The sequence below is a fragment of the Gouania willdenowi genome, assembly GCF_900634775.1.
Source record: "Gouania willdenowi chromosome 24 unlocalized genomic scaffold, fGouWil2.1 scaffold_320_arrow_ctg1, whole genome shotgun sequence".
Lineage (NCBI taxonomy): Eukaryota > Metazoa > Chordata > Actinopteri > Blenniiformes > Gobiesocidae > Gouania > Gouania willdenowi.
This window is the reverse complement of record NW_021144848.1, coordinates 4,631,126-4,655,410: the sequence shown is the minus strand read 5'-3', so window position 1 is coordinate 4,655,410 and position 24,285 is coordinate 4,631,126. Positions and strand designations below refer to the sequence as shown.

Here is a 24,285-nt window from a genome sequence, read left to right as displayed (position 1 = left end):
GGATATGTTATGACATCAGTTACCATGGAGACTTATTCTGTGGAGCTAGCCTGCTACAGATCAGGCTAAGTTCCAGGATCTGTTTAATCTAATCTTTATCTCAGTCACAGTCACCACTACACATAGTTATCATATTTAACTAGACACACTGTCATTATTTAAACATTTGTGATCATTAATTGCAATCATTTTACATAAATGATTTTGCTATTATTAAATAATTTAGTATATATATATATACAGTATATGTATATAATACACAAATTCCTCTGCAATTGCAGGCAATATGTAACGTAAATGTCCAAAGTAAATCTGAACTGAAATCATTCATATTGATCTCTGACTAGATGACCACTGTCATCATCTGGAAACATGACGTAATGTCCCAGTCAGTGTGTTGGCACTCTGGAAGCCCCTCCCCTTCCTTATTCAGGCCATAATGTGGAGGATAGCAACAATAATGTCACATGTCCTGTCTGCGCTGACTCTCAGGTGCTGCAGACACCAGAACGTTCCTTCAGGAGGACGAAGGTCTTGTTCTCTCGTGGGCTTTGTTGTAGGTTGTGGGTCTGTGATGGTGTTACACAAAAGGCTCAGTCATAACCTCTGTACACCAGATAATTCCCCTTTTAATACTAAATGTTATAATTACAATCTTATAGAGTGACATGTTTGACACAGCCATGATGTTAAAAGTGGTTATTTATAGAGGGTGTGGCTTACTTTGTGACAGGCAGATGCCAGAGGACCTAAAGAAGGTGGAGTCATGGACTGATCCAGGACCACTTTACCACAACATCACTAATCAGACAGTCATTGCAGACCATCTGAAAGTATAAGATGTTGAACATAAACCAATCAATGCACGTCACAAGGAGCTCATTCATTAAAAATATTAAAAAGTCACGTTTACCTGAGCGTTAATGCTGTTAATAAAATCATGGGCACCTGAGGGTTTATTTTTATGTGTGTGCAGTCAATCATAGTGAACCTGTAACACAGTGAGTTTCCTACTATGACTGTTAACACTTGTCATTTCTAATATCTTTTACCTACAATCCTATAAAAATCCTCCTTGATGTGCTTCTGTGGCCAGAGAAGGACATGAAGTCACCTAGCAACCACTTAATGACCACATACACACTGTGCGGCAAATCGTGGCCTTGTTCAAATGTTCAGCATCCAACACAAAGTACTGAAAACCTCCATTTGCTAAAAAGCACAAGGCCACACACACCATTTGTGTAACACTCAGAGGTTACGTGTTGTTTGGTGTCGTAGCCTGGAACCCAGCAGTCTGCAGAGGTTCTATACCTTTCATAGGTAGTCGTCAGTGAAGGTCCATGAAGACCCTCTCCCACCTGAAGGCTCTCCTCAGTGCTTCCTCATCAGTTCTGTCTTCCATTGTTAGAGCAGGAAGGAGACATGGTTCCTTCTTCTAGGATCACTTGACGTCACGAGGAACCTTCACTGCCTCACGATGTTTATTTAATCATGATATCTACTACCTTCAAGAATGATTCACATCTACCCTCCAACCTTCCAACTACTCAATCTGTGTCATAAAGTCTTTTGATATGTTTGGGGAAATTGCATTTCAGGTACATTATGTACATTTCTTCTAGTCTTAATAATAATAATAATAATCATTAGTGTGTGACTTCTAACCAATCATAGCACTATGGTAGGATAACAGATGACACTTCCACAGTCTGATTTAAGTCTCATCTCTATGGTAACCCTAACTGTACATACATTAAACAAGCAAACACCAAAATGTCATGTCAACTTTTATTTACTGTTGTTCATCTTCTTGTAGCTGGAGAGGAAAGGAGAATAAATACATAATAATGATAAATACATTGTGTTACAGTCAGCATACAGTGTGCATCAACTTTTTTTATTTCAAGATTTAATAAAAGTGTCCTTTTAATGTCAGACTCACTGAGAGCTCTGCCATCTAGTTTATATTTAATGATGAATAGTTGAATTGTCCTCTTTAGATGTGTTGCATAGAACGTCTGATGGTCTGTGATCACATGATCATTAGCATAATGAGAATATCCTCCCATTAATACTCACTGTTTACCCTAACCCTGTACAGGGCGACAGTGGCTCAGGTGGTAGTGGGTCGTCTTCTGATCGAGAGGTTGGTGGTTCGATCCCAGTACCAAGTGTCCTTGGGCAAGACACTGAACCCTAAGTTGCTCCCAGTGGTCGACTAGTGCCTTACATGTCAGTCCTGTCCCACTGGTGAATGAGCTGATATGTAAAGAGCTCTGAGACTGTTTCAGTGGTGATAAAACTCTATATAAATCATGTCCATTTAACATTTACATCATCTGTTCTGTTACAGTAATGACATTTACTTTATCATTATAGACTGAATGAGAACTTCCACAAGTTTTACATGATACCTCAAGTCTTCTTCAATCAATAGAGACAGTCTCCTCCTCCTCATCATCATCATCAGATGATGATGATGATGCTCCTCTGGCTCCACTGGTGCCTTCATCCTATCCCATCACAATGGGATTCATATTAAATATAATCTTATATAATATTAAAGCTAGTAGACTACACATGGCCTTTGATGGAGAACTCACTGGATCATCATCTGGCGTTGGTGGCTCCAACAAATTGATGGTGTTTCCAGACACTGCAAGTTAAAGTCCAAATGTATTGATATGAATGGTTGGTTAGGTCTCATGTAAATATGGAAGAATGTACCTTGTATGAGGAGGTGACATCTTTGGAGGAACTTGTATTTGTTCTCCCAGGGTTCCCCTCCATCACAGGCCTGTCTCTATTTAAGGACTAGACTTTGTCCTCAGCTGGTGGTGAACCACCACCCGTGCCTTGCCCGTGGGTTTGTTTTACTGCTAAAAGTCCAGACAATGTGTGAGCAGGAACCTTCTGGGTACACTTTACACTTCTGCATAGTATTTGTCAGGTATTTATCATCATTCACCAGGATGTTTGTGTATTTGATGTTTCATGTTTAATCTACAGACATGGGAAGCATAGTTGGCTTTGTGGTTATCTTATGATTAATCAGAATACACACACACACACACACACACACACACACAATGAATGCGGTTGTCAAACCATTAGAATTTTTAATTCTATTAATCAGAGGTTTGTCCAGATTAATAACGATGAATCACTATTAAATAATGTGTCAAGTGAATGAAAAAGTGAAAAAGTAATAAATTATGAAGGCGTTTCTCATTCTGTCCTCAGTTTACAGTCATAAACATAGCAGTGACATGATATTATTTTAATTAATTATGTTCATATAAATGTTACTTATTAAGGCTGTCTTTTTGTTTTTGGGGACTTTGTTTTATTTTTTGTAATTTTAGACATTTTGTTGCATTAACAGGTTAAACAAATAATTATGATGAGAAATTCTACTCAGTTATTTCCACACATTAAGGAGTCAGGATTACTTTCAGCTGGCTTGATGAATCTGCATCTTCTCATCCTGGATTAGTGTTTATGCAACCGAATAAGCCTGGATGCTCTTGTTTTGGATTCAATGAGCCAGGCTTAATCAGTCATCCAGGATGTCTAAATCCTACTTTTATGCTACAGGCCCCAGAAGAGAGCAAAGGTTGGATTATTGGGCAGCAGCAAACACAAGCTTAACGAATCCATCATCATTAACCACATGATTAACTAATCCATCATCATTAACCAGAGGATTAACTAATCCATCATCATTAACCACAGGATTAACTAATCCATCATCATTAACCACAGGATTAACTAATCCATCATCATTAACCACAGGATTAACTAATCCATCATCATTAACCACAGGATTAACTATTCCATCATCATTAACCACATGATTAACTAATCCATCATCATTAACCACAGGATTAACTAATCCATCATCATTAACCACAGGATTAACTAATCCATCATCATTAACCACAGGATTAACTATTCCATCATCATTAACCACATGATTAACTAATCCATCATCATTAACCACATGATTAACTAATCCATCATCATTAACCACATGATTAACTAATCCATCATCATTAACCACAGGATTAACTAATCCATCATCATTAACCACAGGATTAACTATTCCATCATCATTAACCACAGGATTAACTAATCCATCATCATTAACCACAGGATTAACTATTCCATCATCATTAACCACATGATTAACTAATCCATCATCATTAACCACATGATTAACTAATCCATCATCATTAACCACAGGATTAACTAATCCACCGAGTGGAGGATTAAAGTGACACCATGTTGTTTCATTGCAGGTGAGGAAGAGGAGGAGGACAGTGATGAAGATGAAGAACCAATGATGAAACGATCAAAGACTTGAACAAACATCAGACGATGAACAATGTTTACCTTTGTTGTTATTTACAAAAAATAAACATCATCCAAATATCGACCCTTTTTAACACACACGGTGCTACTCATACTAGCGTACTACTCATACTAGCGTACTACTCATACTAAAGTACTACTCATACTAACATACTACTCATACTAGCGTACTACTCATACTAGCGTACTACTCATACTAGCGTACTACTCATACTAAAGTACTACTCATACTAAAGTACTACTCATAGCCTCATTTTATATCAAAGTGTTTTACTGGTAGATTTAGCATGTTGTTCTCCTTTTATTTCCTTTTTTTTTTTTTTACATTTTTCTTGTTGGTCATGTGACCTAACACTCAATAATTAACTATTAAACACACTGATATCATTCATTAAAGTCCTCCCAGTCCAGTTCATCCTCTGCTTCCAGTGGGAGGAGCTCTCCCACTTTGTGATTTAAGTAACCAATCAGAGCTCCAGGAATGGGCAACGTCTCCAACTGCCGCTGTCCGACCAATGAGATGATCTGAAGTCTGCAGAGGTGCAGCAAAGGCCGAGGGCCGACTAGAAGCGGACCAATCAGAGCACAGAACAGTCAGAACCAATCAGAGCACTTCTTCTCATCATCGATATGATTGATTACCTGCTTTGTCTTTGATGTGGCTCCAGTCAGGGAAACTTTCTAAATGTTCCATCAGCTTAGAGCAGAGAGTCACGTGACCAACGTAGTCCAATAGGACGTCAATGATTGGCCCCGCCCACCGACTGATACTCGGAACAGAGATCATCTCACAGAACTGTCAGTCAAACATTCCATAATCAATGACTGTTTTGAACACTGGCACCTGTCTGTACTACTGTGTCCCACACGATCAATACATCCATTAGACACACAGTAACTAAGTGAACATATTGATTGATCAGTGATATAAAGAGAAAGCAACGAGCATCAGTGACTGAGTGATATATGATATAATATCACGTAGACGTCATGGGTACGGCAGAGGTTGGTCAACTGTTAGCATCCTCACTGTGATGTTAGCATCTTAACTTTGATGTTAGCATGCTTACTGTAATGTTAGCATCCTAACTTTGATGTTTGCATCCTAACTTTGATGTTGGATGCTGATAGAATTAAATAATGAGTGTCATGAAGAGTCACCTGAACGCCTGAGTTGTGGATTTGAGACCCCGCTCCCTCTGATCGGGAGGTCCTGATTGGAGGATGAGGCCGGCTGCCGTACACACAGGTGAAGCAGGAGTGGGCGTGGCCTCCGTGGTCTAGCAGGTACTTGAAGATGTACAGGTTCTTCATGGAGAACATGTAAACTGCTGGGAAGGAGGTGGGGTGCGTGGGGATGGGGGCGTTAATGTGGGCGCCGTGCTCCACCAGCAGGCGAACGCTCTGGAAGCAGCCGGTCCGTGCCGCCACCATCAGTGGGCGGAGCAGGTCGCGGTTTGGGTCGGCTCCAGCTGCCAGCAGAAGCCGAGTGGCGTGGAGGTTGTTATTAACCACAGAGAAGAAGAGCACGGTGCGGCGGCGGTCCTCGTACAGCGAGCAGCGCTCGTCGCTCAGCTCGGCGTTCACATCAAATCCGTCCTCGATCAAAGACTCCAGGATGTTGTCACGGTTACGCTCTGCTGCTAAATGCAGTGGGCTGATTCCACTTCTTTTGACCCGGGTCTTACTAGTTACTGGTACCAACATGGACACGATGCTGTGGGCGGAGACAGAATGGTTTCCACAGCAACAACTTTAACCATTCTATGGTTGGTAAAATGCAGAGGAGGAAATGACACAACGTATTGCCATAGTAAATTCCACCAACGGTCAGAGAGCACAGATAGGAGGGGAGAGGTCACGGTCATATGGTACTCACGCATCACTTCCTTGTTGGGTAGCGATATGCAGCGGTAAAAGTCCTCGTTTCCCAGGCTTGTTAGCGTCTGCGTTGTGCGACAGCAGCATCTCCACCACGGCTTTGTGGCCGTTCTTACACGCCTCGTACAGAGCGGTGGCGCCATCTGCTGCCTCGCTGTTAACGTCAGCTCCTGCAAGGGTCAGAGGTCAGCTAGAGGTCATTCAGAGGTTAGTCAGAGGTCAGTGACATGTCAGCTAAAGGTGAGCTAGAGGTCAGTCAGAGGTCAGCTAAAGGTCAGTCAGAGGTTAGTCTCAGGTCAGTCGGACGTCAGTCAGAGGTCAGCTAAAGGTCAGTCAGAGGTCAGTATAATGTCAGTCAGAGGTCAGTCATAGATCAGTCAGAGGTCAGTGAGATGTCAGCTAGAGGTCAGAGGTCAGTCAGAGGTGGGAGCGGTCCTCACCGTGGCTGAGCAGGCAGCGCAGGGCGTGCGTTTGTCCGCTCTGAGCAGCAGAGAACAACGGGGAGAGTCCAAACCTATTTTTCAGAGCGTGTTTGGCGCCGTTTTTCAGCAGCAGCTCACAGATCTCTACGTTGTTCTGAGTGGCTGCTTCCTGCAGTGCTGTGCAGCTTTGAATACAGCGAGCGTTCACCGCCACGCCGCGATGCAACAGAGCTGCTACTATTGCCGGGTTGTTCTTCTCACAGGCTGTGGAACAGAACCATCACAACAAACAGCAGCAGAAGAAGAAGAAATAGTTTGTTTACCTTTGTAAAGCGGCGTCTCATTATCTGAGTTTGGAATATCAGGGTCGGCTCCGTTTTCCAGCAGCACTTGAACGCATCGCAGCTGTTCTCTGCTCACAGAAACTATGAGGGAAGATTCTCCATGAGACGTCCTCTGATTGGTCAGCCTGGGCTGAGCTACACACACACACAGACAGAGTTAGTTTAATTTATTTTGGAATTAGTTATTCCAAATTAAATCATTCAGAATTAAAGTGTTCTGTTTCATGTTTACATGGAAATAGTAATTCCCGAATTGAGGTTTACATGTGAAACCGGTTTATTTGACTTTATTCAATTCCTTTTTTGGTCTGGGGGCTGGGAAGGCTCTGATTGGACAGGGGATGAACGTGATATATTCACAAAAACACACAACAAACGTAAGTTACAGGGGTAACTATGGTTCTGTGAATAACCATAGTAATGTGCGCAGGTCGAGTAATAATGTCAACAAAGTCATGTGACGAGTAGGCTATCGGCACGCCTCTTCCGAGGCTATTTATATTACGTGCTTACACTCTGCCTCTAAAAATCTTCTTGCTCTGGAGGATTCCAAGTGACCGGTGATACTGGCAGTCATCCAGGAATTCACAGAACCATCGTTACCCCTGTAACTTACGTTCTGTTTCATTCCCTCCTGACTGCCAGTAGGCAGCAATAATAGTGAATGACTAATACCAGAAGTGTCAAGAGGAATTGTACCCACCTCCTAGTCTGCCGTAGCAGCCAGTGGCAGGATAGTCGATGCCAGTGAGGACCCAGAGGCCACATCAAGGCAATAGAACCTTGAGAAGGTGCATGGTGCAAGTCCAGGATGCTGCAGCACAAATCTCTGACAATGATACTCCCCTCATTGCCACTCAGAATGTCACCACACCCCTAGTAGAATGGCAGGTAACTTCAGAAGGGGCAGGTTTACTGGCTACCTCATAAGCCTTCTTGATTATTTCCACAATCCAATTGAATAAGCGCTGTTTAGACAGTGCACATCCCTTATTCCTACCGCTGTAGCAAACAAACAGCTGCTCTGAGCATCTAAAACCTTGCGTCGCCTGTGTCAGCCCTTTCCTCCACCCGGGATGCAAACGTACACTGCCAAATCAATGGGCCGATTAGCATGACAGGGTGGCAGCACCTTAGGCAGGAATGATATGTTCGGCCAAAGTATCACCCCTGAACCGTCTGTACTGTACAGGGCACGAGTACGGATCTAAGCTCCTCTCGCTGCACCAAGATGAAAAGGTCGCCCTGCAATTTGTATACACCAATTGGGTGAAAGGGGCTCTTGCACTTTGCAAGGTGTCACATATAGAGGGATCCAGCTCAGTCAAGAGTGACCAATCACCTTCAATGGCCAGACCCAAAGCCAAAGAAGGATTGAGGATGGATGCCAAACCTTCCCGTCCAGCTGGGACAGGAGGTCCAGCTTTGATAGAAGCTGCCAAAGGTCCCTCTGCAACAGGCTTTGAAGCACTGAATACCATGGTCCCAAGGGCCACTTGGGAGCTACCAAGAGAACCCTGTAAGCCAATAATCTCACCCTGTGAAACGTGGCCAACAACAGGGGGATTGGAGGAAATGCGAAAAGCAGACCGCTGGGCCAGCTCTTGGCTAGGGCATCCATCCCGAATGGGGCACTGGTCTCTGCCAGGGAGAACCACAGTGGACAATGAGTTGTTCTCTCCGAGGCATACATATCTACCCGGGCTTCCCCATACTGTTCGCAGATATTCTGTACCACCTGGGGGTGCAATCTCCACTCGCCAGGGGGCAGCTTCAGACGAGAGAGAAAATCCGCCACAGAGTTCACTCTGCTCGGCAGGTGCTCATTGAGGTAAAAAGAGGATAAGCCCATGACCACAGCCGCTGGGCCTCTTTCAGGGACTCTAAGGATCTGGTCCCCCCCCCGATGATTGATGTGATACACCGTGGAGGTGCTTTATGTCCGTACATGCACATGCTTCCCCTTGAGAAAGGACAAGAAGTACTTTAACACCAAGTATACAGCTCGCAGTTCTAACACATTGATTTGGCGTTCTCTCCACTGGGGGCCCCGAACTCCCTGTACTGACCTCTTTTGCCACACTGTGCCTCAGCCCTGAGACAAGGCATCTGTTGTCACCACCTCCTGTCTCGCTGGCACTGAGCCGAGAGGGAACCCGTGTAACAGGAATGTGTCGTCTCTCCACCTGAGATAACCCAAGCACCTGCGGGTAACCATGATCTTAACCCACTTTTGCGGAGAGGGGTCGATATGAAGGCTGTTGAACCATCTCTGAAGATGTAGTAGCCCCAGAGGGGTTATTGCCAAGACTGACGCCAACATTCCCATCAGTCTGAGTCATGTTTGGACTGTCAGCCTTGCCCCTAGATGGAAAGACTGCACAAGGATGTGGATCCTCTCCACCCTCTGAATAGTCAGTCGTGCCTGTATTGTCACGGAATCCAGAGCCATACCAATAAAGGTGGTCTGCTGGGTTGGATGCAGAGAGGTTTTTTTGTAATTCACTGACATGCCAAATGCCTCGATATGAGACAGAACCCTTATCATCACTTGTTCCTCCTCCCTTTCTGAGGGGGTGCAAATGAGCCAGTCATCGAGATAAGAAAGTATCTTTACCCCCGATAGGCACAGTGTTGTTAAGGCTGCCCTCGCACATCTTGTGAATACATGGGGAGCCAGAGACAGACCAAATAGCAGAATGGCAAACTCGTAAACCTGGCCCTGATAGGCAAAGCAGAGATATTTTCAGTGCTCTGGGTGGATTGGCACGTGAAAATATGCTTCTTTCAGATCTATGAAGGTAAACCACTCTCCAGGTGTTATTATCTGCAGGACGTCGACCATGCAAAGTCTCTAAAATGGTAAGATTTTTAGGTGCCTGTTCAGACCCGTGAGGTCTAGTATAAGTCTGAGAGAACCGTCTTTTTTTGGAACCAGAAAGTGTGTGGAATAGAACCCATTGTTCTGTGAACGTGGGTAGACTATAGTCATGGCTCCTTTGTTCAAAAGTTTGGCCACCTCTTGTGACACACATCTGGCTTTCACGAGGTCTGAGTGTCCCCATGCCTGCTGGGGCTGGCGGTTGGGCAACTGCTCACCAATGGGTTTGGGCCGCACGCAACCACTTGATCATGGTGCCAGGGCTGAGGCAGTGGGGGGTTGAGGTACCTGGAGCGATGCAAGTCCAGTGCAACCCGCCCCCTATAATGCTGAGCAGAAGGTGCCATGCCCCTACTATGTTGACCCCAGACTTCCGAAGCCTGGTGTGATTGCTTTCTGCGCTCGAAAGCCTTCTTCGCTTCTGGCCCAAACAACCAACCAGACATAACAGGAAGTTTGCACAGTACAGTACAGTTTCTACAATCGTCAGACAGAGGTGCCTGGGCAAGCCACACCTGACGTTGTGTCACGACCAAGGTAGACATCAAGTGGCCAAGCTCATTTGACATTTTTGCAAACACTTCTAGAGCCACATCATTTATGTCTCCCAATTCAGTCCCTGCGCCATACCCTGTAAAACAGAACCTAATCTAATTTTTACAACTAAAACTACAAAACCTTTAGCTCAAGTTAAACACAGACACTATGAACAAGAAGAAGGAGCTAAAAAGATGTTGGCTGACCAATCAGAGAGCAGGGTTCATCTAGACTGATAACAGAAATACGTACAAATAAACCACGAATGACCCTCAAGAGATAAATAATGTTTTCAAGACGTTTTACCAAAAATTACATTCAACAGAGTCAGGGAATGACCCAAGTTTATTTGATAGTTTCTTTAGAAAAATTCGACAATTGATAATGAGCATAAAGAACAATTAGAAAAACTAATGTTGTGTTTTCCCGGGTGATGATGTGGAGGATGAAAAAGGATCGTAGATGAAACTGGCTCGCATAATAATACAAAGTCTATTAACACAAGCAGAATCAAAAGAACAAGGGAGAGACAAAAACCCTGTGAGAGCAGATTTACTCTGAAGCAAGAACAGGAGAGAAGCTTATATCCTTCACAAAGTTCTTAGACATCACATGATTACTAAACCACCCTTCTCTGGGACACAAAGAAAAGGAAGCAACATTTGTCCATTAAGGTGGTAAGACCATCACCTGACAATGAACAAAGGCCGGAGTTAGATAGTTTATGGCCTAAAGCTACAATTTGAGGAAGAGCAGGAAATGGGGATAAGATGCCCCCCTTTGTCACAAGGCAATGTCACATGCAAACAGCAGGTCCACAGGGACAACTGCTAGGATAGTAAACCCCATATGGTTAAATCCTAGTTGAAGCCTATACTCAACTTTTAAATGAAAAGGTATATAGCATAAATGGATATCATATTAAGCAGTTAATACACCTCACTAATAACCAGGGAAGAGATAGAAATAGATATTAATAAATGCAAAGATCAAAAGCACCTGGCCCAGATGGCTACACGTCAGAATTTAATAAAACATTTAAAACTCATATCCTTCATTTTGTTACAGGTATTCAATGAAGCACTGATCAAAAAACAACTATTTCTTTAATTCATAAAAAAGATCCTACAGACCAGTGAGTCTGTTAGATGTAGATTTTAAAATAAAAAGGATTCTTCCAACAATGGTGTCTCAAGACCAAATAGCTTTTATAAAAGACAGACAACTGTTCTTCAATATACGAAGGTTATTAAATATTATTCAGACGAAAGACACAGAATCTTCACATTCTGAGATTGTACGTTCACTGGATGCGGAAAAAGCCTTCGACGGGGTTGAATAGGACTAATTATTCTAAATTAGGATTTGGCCCTAAATTTGTCTCCTTGGTTAAATTATTTAATGCCAACCTCCAAGTTTCTGTTCAAACAAATAATATAAACTCTTCTATAATAATATCTATCTTTAAGTGGCTCTATGAGGTATGGATGCCCAATCCTACTGCAGACAACAGATGAATATGTTGGGATCACACGGGGAGGAATTTATATGCAGATGACCTGTTATTATATATTATATATATATCTAACTCTGTTCCAGCATTAATGAAAATATTGGAGGAGTTATCAAAATATCTGGTTAGAAATTAAACATAAATTAAAAAGCATATTATTTCCAATAAACTCAAAGGCTGAAAAAGGCATTAATACATTGATGACCTTTCCATTTACAATCTCCAGACAGTTTAAATATCTAGAAATAAATATTACAAAGGAATATTTGGGACTTTTTAAGCAAAACTTTTTGAAATTAACTGATCAAACAACAAAGAACGTTGACAAATGGACAAACTTACGAATTTCATTAACGGGACGAATAAACATAATTAGAATGAATGTCCTACCCAAGTTTTTATTTCTATTTCAGAGCATACACATCCTAATTACAAAACATTTTTAAGAGAATAGAATCCATAATCTCTAACTTTATTTGGAATAAAAAAATCATATAATTAAGAAAACCTTTCTACAAAAACCAAAACCACAAGGTGGGATGGGGTTGCCTTGTTCTGGGCTTTATTACTGTAATATTTGTGCTATGTCACTGTTTGGGCCACGATGGAAAATCAAAGCTGTCTTCATTCCTCGTTAAAGGTAATAGTATATTTGGCTTTGCCAATAACAATGAAAACTGCTAATTCAGTGGTCTTCCATTCCGTAAACATTTGGGCACAAATCAGGAAGCTTCCACACTCATCCTAATTACTAACTAGAATTTTTGCATTTCCTGAAGAAAATGCAAGTGAGGATGCATGTGCTGGCCCCCGTCGCACTACATTAGCATAGCATTAACCTAGCAATAGCCTTAACGTTGTAATAACTTAGCAACAATCGCTAAAACCAGTTTATAGACTAGTATAAGTAAATTCCCAGAATGAGCTGAAAGTGAACAAACAGCTGAAGCATTAGTTGAAAAGTTTAAAAAAAGTTTGAAAAAGGTTAAAAAAAAGGCTGAAAAAGTTTGAAAAGGTTGAAAAAGTTGAAAAGGTTGAAATAGTTGAAAAATTTGGAATATTTTGAAAAGGTTGAAAAAGTTGAAAAGGTTGAAAAAATTTGAAAAAAGTTGAAAAAGGTTGAAAAGTTTGATGAACAGTGTAATCATTGACATTTAGCCTTAATGCGCAAGCATTAGCATTGTGCTAGCATTAGCATTGCACTAACATTAACATTGTGCTAGCATTAGCATTGCACTAGCATTAGCAATGTGCTAGCATTAGCATTGCGTTGGCATTGCGCTAGCATTAGCATTGCTCTAGCATTAGCATTGTGCTAACATTAGCATTGTGCTAACATTAGCATTGTGCTAGCATTGCGCTAACATTAGCATTGTCCTAACATTAGCATTGTCCTAACATTAGCATTACGCTAGCATTAGCATTAGCATTGCGCTAGCATTAGCATTGTCCTAACATTAGCATTACGTTAGCATTAGCATTGCGCCAGCATTAACATTGCGCTAGCATTGGCATTGAGTTAATATTAGTATTGTGCTGGCATTAGCATTGCGCTAGCATTAGCATTGCATTGGCATTGCGCTAGCATTAGCATTAGTATTAGCATTGCGCTAACATTAGCATTGCGCTAACATTAGCATTGCGTTAGCATTAACATTGCGTTAGCATAAGCATAGCGTTAACATTAGCATTGCGCTAACATTAGTATTACGTTAGCATTGCGCAAGCATTAGTATTGGGTTAGCATTAGCATTGTGCTAGCATTAGCATTGCGCTAGCTTTGGCATTGAGTTAATATTAGTATTGTGCTAGCATTAGTATTACGCTAGCATTAGCATTGCGCTCGCATTGGCATTGCGCTAGCATTAGTATTAGCATTGTGCTAACATTAGCACTACGTTAGCATTAACATTGCGTTAGCATAAGCATTGCGCTAACATTAGCATTGCGCTAACATTACCATTACGTTAGCATTGCGCAAGCATTAGTATTGGGTTAGCATTAGCATTGTGCTAGCATTAACATTACGTTAGCATTACCATTGCGCAAACATTAGCATTGCCCTAGCATTAGAATTGCGTTGGCATTAGCATTGCGCTGGCATTAGCATTGTGCTAGCATTAGTATTGCGCTAGCATTAGCAATGTGCTAGCATTAGCATTGCGTTGGCATTGCGCTAGCATTAACTAACATTAGCATTGTGCTAGCATTAGCATTAACATTGCGTTAGCATTGGCATAGCGTTAGCATTGGCATAGCGTTGGCATTGGCATAGCGTTAGCAATAGCCTTGTTTTAGCATTCAAAAAGTTTGAAATGGATGAAAAAGGTTGAAATGGTTCAAAAAGGTTCAAAAGTTTGAAAAAGGTTGAAGAAGTTTGAAAAAGTTTAAAAATTTTGAAAATTTTGAGAAAGTTGAAAAAGGTTGAAATAAGTTTGAAAGGTTGAAAGAAGTTGTACTAGCTGAACATGTTAAAGGTTGAATGGTTTGGATCAGTTTCAAAATGGCCGACAATGAAGAGGGATAAAAATTCTAAAGAGGGTCAAAATTGTTGGAACTTTCAATGTAAGTGGATGAGAACAACAAGTTTCACGAGAAATAACTCAAAAAGTTGAAAAGTTTCAAAAAAACTGAACCATAGCAGAGAAGTGCAGAATTTTCTGAAAAGTTTGATTCCTCAATTGTTGAAATTGGTTGAAAACTGTGGGAGGAGTTTGAGAGGACGGAAGAATAATAATAAAATCTAATAATAAAGGGGAACGAATACAATAGTGAGGATGTCAATGATTCCTCATTAATAATCACACGTTCATCATTTCATCAATGGCATCTTAAAGGAATACATTCTGTAAGGGATTTGTTCTTGAATCAGATATTTCCCTCATTTAACCAATTAAAAGAAAAATATCATTTACACAAACAAGATTTTTTAAATACTTGTAGATTCTAAATTTTGTTCAGACCACATTCCCGTCCTTTCCCAACCAACATCTGAGAAGAACTCCTATCATCTGAGCCGTTGACAAAAGGCTTCATATCGAGGTTTTTATAGGAAACTGTGGAAAATATCACCACTTTCTACCACTTCAAAGAGTCAGGGAGGAGGAGTCAGGGAGGAGGAGTTAGGGAGGAGGAGTCAGGGAGGAGGAGTCAGGGAGGAGGAGTCAGGGAGGAGGAGTCAGGGAGGAGGAGTTAGGGAGGAGGAGTTAGGAGTGGAAATGACTGAGGACCAATGGACAAACACTCCTCTTCTGTGTGTGTAAGGCACAGATTGATATAGTTCTAAGTATTGCATCGTTTACATCTGTCAAAGGCAAAATGATCAAAGATGTTTCCAGATGTGGACACGTCTTGTGAAAGGTGTGATCAGAAACCTGCTACATTAGCCCACATGTTTTGAAGCTGCCCTCTCATTAATTAATACTGGAGGAGATATTCACAACCCTCTGAGATCCTACAGTACATATGTATGTACGTATATATGTTCATACATATGTGCATGTATGTATGTATGTATGTATGTATGCATATATAGATTTATATGTATACTTATCAATCAATCAATCAATCAATCAATCAATCAATCTTTATTTGTATAGCGCCAAATCATAACCAATGGTATCTCAAGACACTTTACAGTAGAGCAGTCTTAAGGACGGACTCTTCATTTTATGGATACACACATATGCATATATACGTATATACACATACATATGTATCCCACACCCAACATGAATTCATCATGGAAAACCTTCTGTTAAGCAGCAGGAACCTTGTGTGGATCCCATTCCTATGATGACTTTTTGTTTGTTTGTTTTTTTATTATATTTTTGACTAGTTTCTGTATCTGGGTACTATGAGTTCAACGCTAATATTTGAATGTATAATCATACAATCAATCTGTACTAATGTACCTGTATGTTTTTAAAAGTTTAAATGAAGAGTTTGAAAATAAATAGAATTATGAATTTAGTGTTTACATAGTTCATTCTGATTTAAAGAGGAATTAAAACTCCCATGTAAACATGGTCACAGACACACACTGACCTGAGAGTAACTGACACACACTGACCTGAGAGTAACTGACACACACTGACCTGAGAGTAACTGACACACACTGACCTGAGAGTAACTGACACACACTGACCTGAGAGTAACTGACACACACTGACCTGAGAGTAACTGACACACACTGACCTGAGAGCAGCAGTTGAAGACAGTCGCTCTGGCCGTAAAACGCCGCCTGGTGGGTGGAGAACCATCCTTGTTTGTTTGGAATTGTGAGGTTTGTTTCTGGAAGCTTCAGCAGATCTTGAACTTTCATTAAATCTCCATCTCGGATGGCCTTGAACAGAGGCTCCTCCTCCCTGTGGACGGACACTCGTTAGCTTCCTGATTAGCTCTATTATCTTTTACACGTTACTCACTCTTTAGGTTCAGGTCCGATGTGAACCAAGCTGCCGTCATGTCTGCGATAAGCTACCATCGACTTTCCAGAACCAGTGACAAAGCGACTGATCGTCCCGTCAAACGTCTTCCTGTCAAAGACAATCACCAGGTTCATCGACCAATCACAACACAGAGTGATGGATGATGGGAGGAGTTTAGGTGAACGTACAGATCAGGAGGACGTTCACTGGGAGGGTTTGGAGAGCTGTACTGAGCTGATGGAGCAGGAGGTGCATTCTGGGAGCTGAGTCTGCTTTCAGGACCAGAACTCAACGTGTCGTTGTGTGTGTGGGACAAACTGCGCTCGATGGCGACTTGCAGTAATTCATCATCACTGAGGTTCCTGTAGAGAGAATAATCCTCCATACTTTGTTCAGATGAGACTGTGGACATCCTGAAATCACAACATCATCATCATCATGGGTTCAGATCCTATAAGAACCCAATCATCAGCTCTGTTTATCTGTGATTAATGTCCTGATAACTGACACACACACACACACACACACACACACACACACTTTAAAAAACTATTGAAATAAATAGTTATTTTTTACAGAGGTTATTAATGATTAATGACTAATAAAATAATGAAATAACAATTTATGAACCTAAAATAAATCACGTTGTACAATGACTCAGCACATTCCTACAACATCTACAGACCATCAACTTTCCTCCACCTGTGACTAACCTTAAGTTTTAAATCCCTGGTAAGAAACTAAACCAACAAAAACACTATTTCTGGAAGAAAATACAGATTTTAATTGTGTGGGAACAGATTCATTTAACCACCAATGTACAGGTTAAATATGTATGTTTGATGTGTGGCAAGAAATGAGTAATTAGCATGTGTTGATCACATGATCATGTGTTATTATATTCATGTTACTTTTTATAGACTTTCATATACATTAACTATAAAAATCTACTTTATAAACATTGTGTTCATGTAAACTGAGATGTGTAAGAATTTGAAGATGAAGATAATGTTTTATTTATTAATGTTATTTATTTTATTTTAAACTGTTTTTAAGTTTCCATTTACATGATCAATAAAAATGAAATCAAACATTATTCTATATAATATTAACTGTATATAATGTAATACACTTCCATTATAACCTACCTTAACGTGTCCTTGTTCTGTTGTGTGTTGGTTACTATGGTTCATCATTTAAATAGTGATTTAGCAGTATAATGTTTTACTTTTGTAATATATTGTCAAGATTTAATTGGTGATTATTTAGTTTTAATGGTAGCTTTATGAATACATAATAATACTGCAGCCCTTTTCTTTATAATAAATACATAGATAACCTAAGGTACTAATCCCTCTACATGCATGGAACATTTCAACAACCTGAAGAAACACTTTCAAACATTTACTTTAAACTATAAACAAAAACAAAAAGACATTAAAACACAAAACGCACAAAAAAACACAATCCCAATGTGTGTGTGTGTGTGTGTGTGTGTGTGTGTGTGTGTGTGTGTGTGTGTGTGATGAATCAAAGCTTAAAACACACAAACCTTCCAACAGTGAAGGTAGTCTGTTGTTGTTGGTCTGTTGCCGTCAGTCGTTCTGTGAAGAGTGGAGCAGTTTATTTTAGGTTCAGATCAGATTACAGCAGATAAAACTGCTGATTCACTGCTGCCCCTGGTTCACCACTAACTAACCATAGTTAACCTGGTTCACCACTAACTAACCATAGTTAACCTGTTTCACCAAGTAACTAACCATATTTAACCTGTTTCACCCACTAACTAACCATAGTTAACCTGGTTCACCCACTAACTAACCATAGTTAACCTGTTTCACCAAGTAACTAACCATATTTAACCTGTTTCACCCACTAACTAACCATAGTTAACCTGTTTCACCCACTAACTAACCATAGTTAACCTGTTTCACCAACTAACTAATCATAGTTAACCTGTTTCACCCACTAACTAACCATAGTTAACCTGTTTCACCAACTAACTAACCATAGTTAACCTGTTTCACCAACTAACTAACCATAGTTAACCTGTTTCACCAACTAACTAATCATAGTTAACCTGTTTCACCCACTAACTAACCATAGTTAACCTGTTTCACCAACTAAATAATCATAGTTAACCTGTTTCACCCACTAACTAACCATAGTTAACCTGGTTCACCACTAACTAACCATAGTTAACCTGTTTCACCACTAACTAGCCATAGTTAACCCGGTTCACCAACTAACTAACCATAGTTAACCTGGTTCACCACTAACTAACCATAGTTAACCTGGTTCACCAACTAACTAACCATATTTAACCTGTTTCACCCACTAACTAACCATAGTTAACCTGGTTCACCCACTAACCATAGTTAACCTGGTTCACCAACTAACTAACCATAGTTAACCTGGTTCACCAACTAACTAACCATAGTTAACCTGGTTCACCACTAACTAATCATAGTTAACCTGGTTCACCCACTAACTAACCATAGTAAACCTGGTTCACCAATTAACTAACCATAGTTAACCCGGTTCACCAACTAGCTAACCATATTTAACCTGTTTCACCCACTAACTAACCATAGTTAACCTGGTTCACCACTAACTAACCATAGTTAACCTGGTTCACCACTAACTAGCCATAGTTAACCCGGTTCACCAACTAACTAACCATATTTAACCTGTTTCACCTACTAACTAACCATATTTAACCTGTTTCACCCACTAACTAACCATAGTTAACCTGGTTCACCACTAACTAACCATAGTTAACCTGGTTCACCACTAACTAGCCATAGTTAACCCGGTTCACCAACTAACTAACCATATTTAACCTGTTTCACCTACTAACTAACCATAGTTAACCTGGTTCACCACTAACTAGCCATAGTTAACCCGGTTCACCAACTAACTAACCATATTTAACCTGTTTCACCTACTAACTAACCATATTTAACCTGTTTCACCCACTAACTAACCATAGTTAACCTGGTTCACCACTAACTAGCCATAGTTAACCCGGTTCACCAACTAACTAACCATATTTAACCTGTTTCACCTACTAACTAACCATAGTTAACCTGGTTCACCCACTAACTAACCATAGTTAACCTGGTTCACCCACTAACTAACCATATTTAACCTGTTTCACCTACTAACTAACCATATTTAACCTGTTTCACCCACTAACTAACCATAGTTAACCTGGTTCACCCACTAACTAACCATATTTAACCTGGTTCACTACTAACTAATCATAGTTAACCTGGTTCACCCACTAACTAACCATAGTTAACCTGGTTCACCCACTAACTAACCATAGTTAAACGGGTTCACTCACTAACTAACCATAGTTAACCTGGTTCACCACTAACTAACCATAGTTAACCTGGTTCACCACTAACTAGCCATAGTTAACCCGGTTCACCAACTAACTAACCATATTTAACCTGTTTCACCTACTAACTAACCATAGTTAACCTGGTTCACCACTAACTAGCCATAGTTAACCCGGTTCACCAACTAACTAACCATATTTAACCAGTTTCACCTACTAACTAACCATAGTTAACCTGGTTCACCACTAACTAGCCATAGTTAACCCGGTTCACCAACTAACTAACCATAGTTAACCTGGTTCACCCACTAACTAACCATAGTTAACCTGGTTCACCCACTAACTAACCATATTTAACCTGGTTCACTACTAACTAATCATAGTTAACCTGGTTCACCCACTAACTAACCATAGTTAACCTGGTTCACCCACTAACTAACCATAGTTAAACGGGTTCACTCACTAACTAACCATAGTTAACCTGGTTCACCACTAACTAACCATAGTTAACCTGGTTCACCACTAACTAGCCATAGTTAACCCGGTTCACCAACTAACTAACCATATTTAACCTGTTTCACCTACTAACTAACCATAGTGAACCTGGTTCACCACTAACTAGCCATAGTTAACCCGGTTCACCAACTAACTAACCATATTTAACCTGTTTCACCTACTAACTAACCATAGTTAACCTGGTTCACCACTAACTAGCCATAGTTAACCCGGTTCACCAACTAACTAACCATAGTTAACCTGGTTCACCCACTAACTAACCATAGTTAACCTGGTTCACCCACTAACTAACCATATTTAACCTGGTTCACTACTAACTAATCATAGTTAACCTGGTTCACCCACTAACTAACCATAGTTAACCTGGTTCACCCACTAACTAACCATAGTTAAACGGGTTCACTCACTAACTAACCATATTTAACCTGGTTCACCCACTTACTAACCATAGTTAAACTGGTTCACTACTAACTAGTCATAGTTAAGCTGGTTCACTAATAACTAACCATAGTTAAACTGGTTCACTACTAACTAGTCATAGTTAAGCTGGTTCACCCACTAACTAACCATAGTTAAACTGGTTCACTACTAACTAGTCATAGTTAAGCTGGTTCACCCACTTACTAACCATAGTTAAACTGGTTCACTACTAACTAGTCATAGTTAAGCTGGTTCACCCACTTACTAACCATAGTTAAACTGGTTCACTACTAACTAGTCATAGTTAAGCTGGTTCACCCACTAACTAACCATAGTTAAACTGGTTCACCCACTAACTAACCATAGTTAAACTGGTTCACTACTAACTAGTCATAGTTAAACTGGTTCACTACTAACTAGTCATAGTTAAGCTGGTTCACTAATAACTAACCATATGCTACACGGCCGAAGGATGAAGCACAGTCATGAAATAGATAAATTACAATGTTTATTTCATGACAGGTAAACAATGGTTTTCCCAGAACTGTTTCCTCAACCCTAACGACAGTAAAGGCTCAGGATCCTGAATGAACACCATTTAGGGCAGAAAGTCACTCTGCACTGACACAGCAATATTAATAACCACACTCAACCACTACACAAACACCCCGATGGAGGATGATCAGGTTGGCCTAACTGTGGGTTAATAAGAGTTCATACAATAGTAGGGAAGTGACCCAAACAAACAAACTAAACATAAAAGATTAAGTAGTCTGCCCGGGCAATGTATGCAGATTAAACACAAAGAAAACTATCAAAAACAAAAGGACAGCAGGCACTATAATATAACATTTAATATTCAGATGCTAAAACCCAATTAAAACAATGTACCTGCGACGTCGACTCCACACGCCCAGTTCCCACTTTAAAAAGATCCTCAGACCCACAGTAGACAGTCATTGAGACGTCCCTCAATGAGGGGTTAGGGTTTAAAACCTATTGGAGACACAAGTATTTAAAACTAACAGCAAACATCTCAAATGAATACAGAAAACAGCATTTATCGTGATAGGAAAGGAGATAGGAAAGGAGATAGGAGGGGACAGTGGATAGGAAAGGAGATAGGAGGGACTATTTGAATGTTCTTTTAGGTTCAGCTCAGTGGTGGGGGGTCATAAGGCCTGTCAAGGATCAACCGTAGCAGTCAATAAGGAAACCAGGCTCCAGGTTTTGATGCATCAGTTTTATCTGTTTATTTTTTAGTTTGCACCACAAGCACCGTGTACTTCAATCTCCATTCCACTCCCTACTGAACAGAATGAAGGTCCTTATATACAGGTGTACCACTAATTAGCCTGTACCAAGCATGGGGTGACATATAATGTGTATCAATCAATCAATCAATCTTTATTTGTATAGCGCCAAATCATAACCAATGGTATCTCAAGACACTTTACAGTAGAGCAGTCTTAAGGACGGACTCTTCATTTTATGGATACACACATATGCATATATACGTATATACACATACATATGTATCCCACACCCAACATGAATTCATCATGGCGGCAAGGAAAACCTTCTGTTAAGCAGCAGGAACCTTGTGTGGATCCCATTCCTATGATGAACAGCCATCCACGTTATGCTGTGTTGGGTGTGTGCAGAGGAAAGGGTGGAGACAGAGTTGTTGAGACTCTGTAACTCCACACTGAGGATCCCACGGACCTGCAAGACAAAAGCCAGAAGGAGAACAGGAGCAAACACACAAGGGAAGAAGCAGACATAGAGGGAGTGTTAGAGAGAGGAATGGGACCCTCTCCGGTCCCTCTCTAACCTAAATGACCTCTCTCTTAACGCCCTCTCCAACCTCTCTCCAACCGAGCATGCCAGACCCCCCCCCCCCCGGCAGTCTATGCCTATTGCATCTTAATTATGAGCTATGAGCTGGTTCCTAACTAAAAGCTTTATCAAAGAGGAATGTTTTGAGCCTAACCTTAAAGGTAGAGAGGGTGTCTGCCCCCCGAACCGTGGTTGGTAGATGGTTCCAGAGAAGTGGGGCCTGATAACTGAAAGCTCTTCCTCCTATACTACTTTTAGAGACGAATGGAACAACGAGTAGTCCAGCATTTTGAGAGCGTAGTGTTCTGGGGGGATTGTATGGCACTACAAGCTCCTTGAGATAGACTGGTGCCTGTCCATTTAGGGCTTTATAAGTGAGAAGAAGAATCTTGAATTCTATTCTATATTTTATGGGAAGCCAATGCAGAGAGGCTAATACAGGAGTAATGTGATCTCTTCTCCTAGTTTTAGTCAGTACACCTGCTGCAGCATTTTGAACCAGCTGAAGTGTCTTAAGCGACTTGCTCGGGCAGCCTGCTAAAAGAGAATTACAATAATCCAGTCTAGAGGTAACAAAAGCATGGACTAGTTTTTCGGCGTCGCCCTGAGACAGGATAGATCTGATTTTAGCAATGTTACGGAGATGAAAGAAGGCAGTTCTTGAAGTTTGTTTTATGTGAGAGTTGAAGGATAAGTCCTGATCAAATAGAACCCCAAGGTTTCTAACAGTTGTGCTTTGTGCCAGAGTAATGCCATCTAGGGCAGTTAGGCTAGCATAGGTTTCTCTAAGGTGTCGCGGGCCCAGTACAATGACCTCAGTCTTGTCTGAGTTGAGAAGAAGAAAATTTTGGTCCATCCAGGCCCTAATGTCCTTTAGACAGGCCTCAAGTTTAGATAGCTGATTTGTCTCACCTGGCTTCATTGATACATACAGTTGGGTATCATCAGCATAGCAGTGGAAGTTAACAGAGTATTTTCTCATAACATTACCAAGGGGGAGCATATAGATACAGAAGAGGATTGGACCTAGCACAGAGCCCTGAGGAACCCCGTAGCTTACTTTAGTGTACACAGAAGACTTATTATTCACGTGTACAAACTGGTACCTATCAGATAGGTAGGACTTAAACCAGTTTAGGGCAGTCCCTGTGATTCCATGTAATTTCTCTAATCTCTCTAGTAGAATATAGTGATCTATAGTGTCAAAAGCTGCACTAAGATCTAATAAAACCAGCACTGAGAGTCGTCCTTCATCTGAAGCCCAGAGTAGATCATTAGTTACTTTAACTAAAGCAGTCTCTGTGCTGTGTTGAGCTCTAAAGCCTGACTGGAAGTCCTCGAACAGGCTATTGTTTTGAAGAAATTCACAGAGCTGAGCTGTCACAACTTTCTCAAGAATCTTTGAAATAAAAGGAAGATTAGATATAGGCCTGTAGTTTGCTAAAGTGCTGGAATCAAGAGTAGGTTTTTTGAGAAGGGGTTTGATTACAGCTACTTTAAAGGACTGTGGCACGTAGCCTATTGATAGGGATATATTTATTGTCTCCAACAAAGATGGGCAGACCAGGGGAACAACTTCTTTAAACAGCTTAGTTGGGATCGGATCTGAAAGGCAGGTCGATGGTTTGGAGGATGAAATAATAGAGTTAAGTTCCTGAAGTCCTATATGTGTGAAACAGTTTAGGTTAGGCCTATTTACATTTAATGGTACAGCAGGCCCAGGTGAAGGCAGGGAGTGGCTAATTTTATCTCTAATCTTATGAATATTATGGTTAAAAA

At 40.8% G+C, this 24,285-nt stretch overlaps 1 protein-coding gene and 1 long non-coding RNA gene across 4 annotated transcripts; both read right to left on the bottom strand.

Moving 5' to 3' along the window:
* Window positions 1-419: 419 nt before the first annotated feature.
* LOC114458168 (uncharacterized) lies at window positions 420-1,768 on the bottom strand. The gene is made up of 3 exons (XR_003672993.1): window positions 1,315-1,768; window positions 724-827; window positions 420-569 (listed from the first exon to the last, which is right to left on the bottom strand). It is a non-coding gene; the product is annotated as an uncharacterized LOC114458168 (long non-coding RNA).
* Window positions 1,769-4,656: 2,888 nt separating this feature from the next.
* On the bottom strand, window positions 4,657-18,015 carry LOC114458166 (ankyrin repeat and SOCS box protein 2-like). 3 transcript variants are annotated; one of them, XM_028440454.1, is made up of 10 exons: window positions 17,938-18,015; window positions 16,574-16,798; window positions 16,383-16,493; window positions 16,153-16,322; window positions 7,004-7,159; window positions 6,699-6,944; window positions 6,257-6,428; window positions 5,539-6,094; window positions 5,020-5,173; window positions 4,657-4,940 (listed from the first exon to the last, which is right to left on the bottom strand). In XM_028440454.1, the coding sequence occupies exons 2-10, from the start codon at window positions 16,795-16,797 to the stop codon at window positions 4,762-4,764; spliced, it is 1,968 nt and encodes a 655-aa protein (XP_028296255.1). In that variant the 5' UTR covers window position 16,798; window positions 17,938-18,015; the 3' UTR covers window positions 4,657-4,761. The 3 variants fall into 3 exon arrangements, with proteins under 3 accessions (XP_028296255.1, XP_028296256.1, XP_028296257.1); XM_028440455.1 differs by lacking the exon at window positions 6,699-6,944; XM_028440456.1 differs by lacking the exons at window positions 4,657-4,940; window positions 5,020-5,173 and adding an exon at window positions 5,223-5,453 and having other exon boundaries at window positions 5,494-6,094.
* Window positions 18,016-24,285: the final 6,270 nt, after the last annotated feature.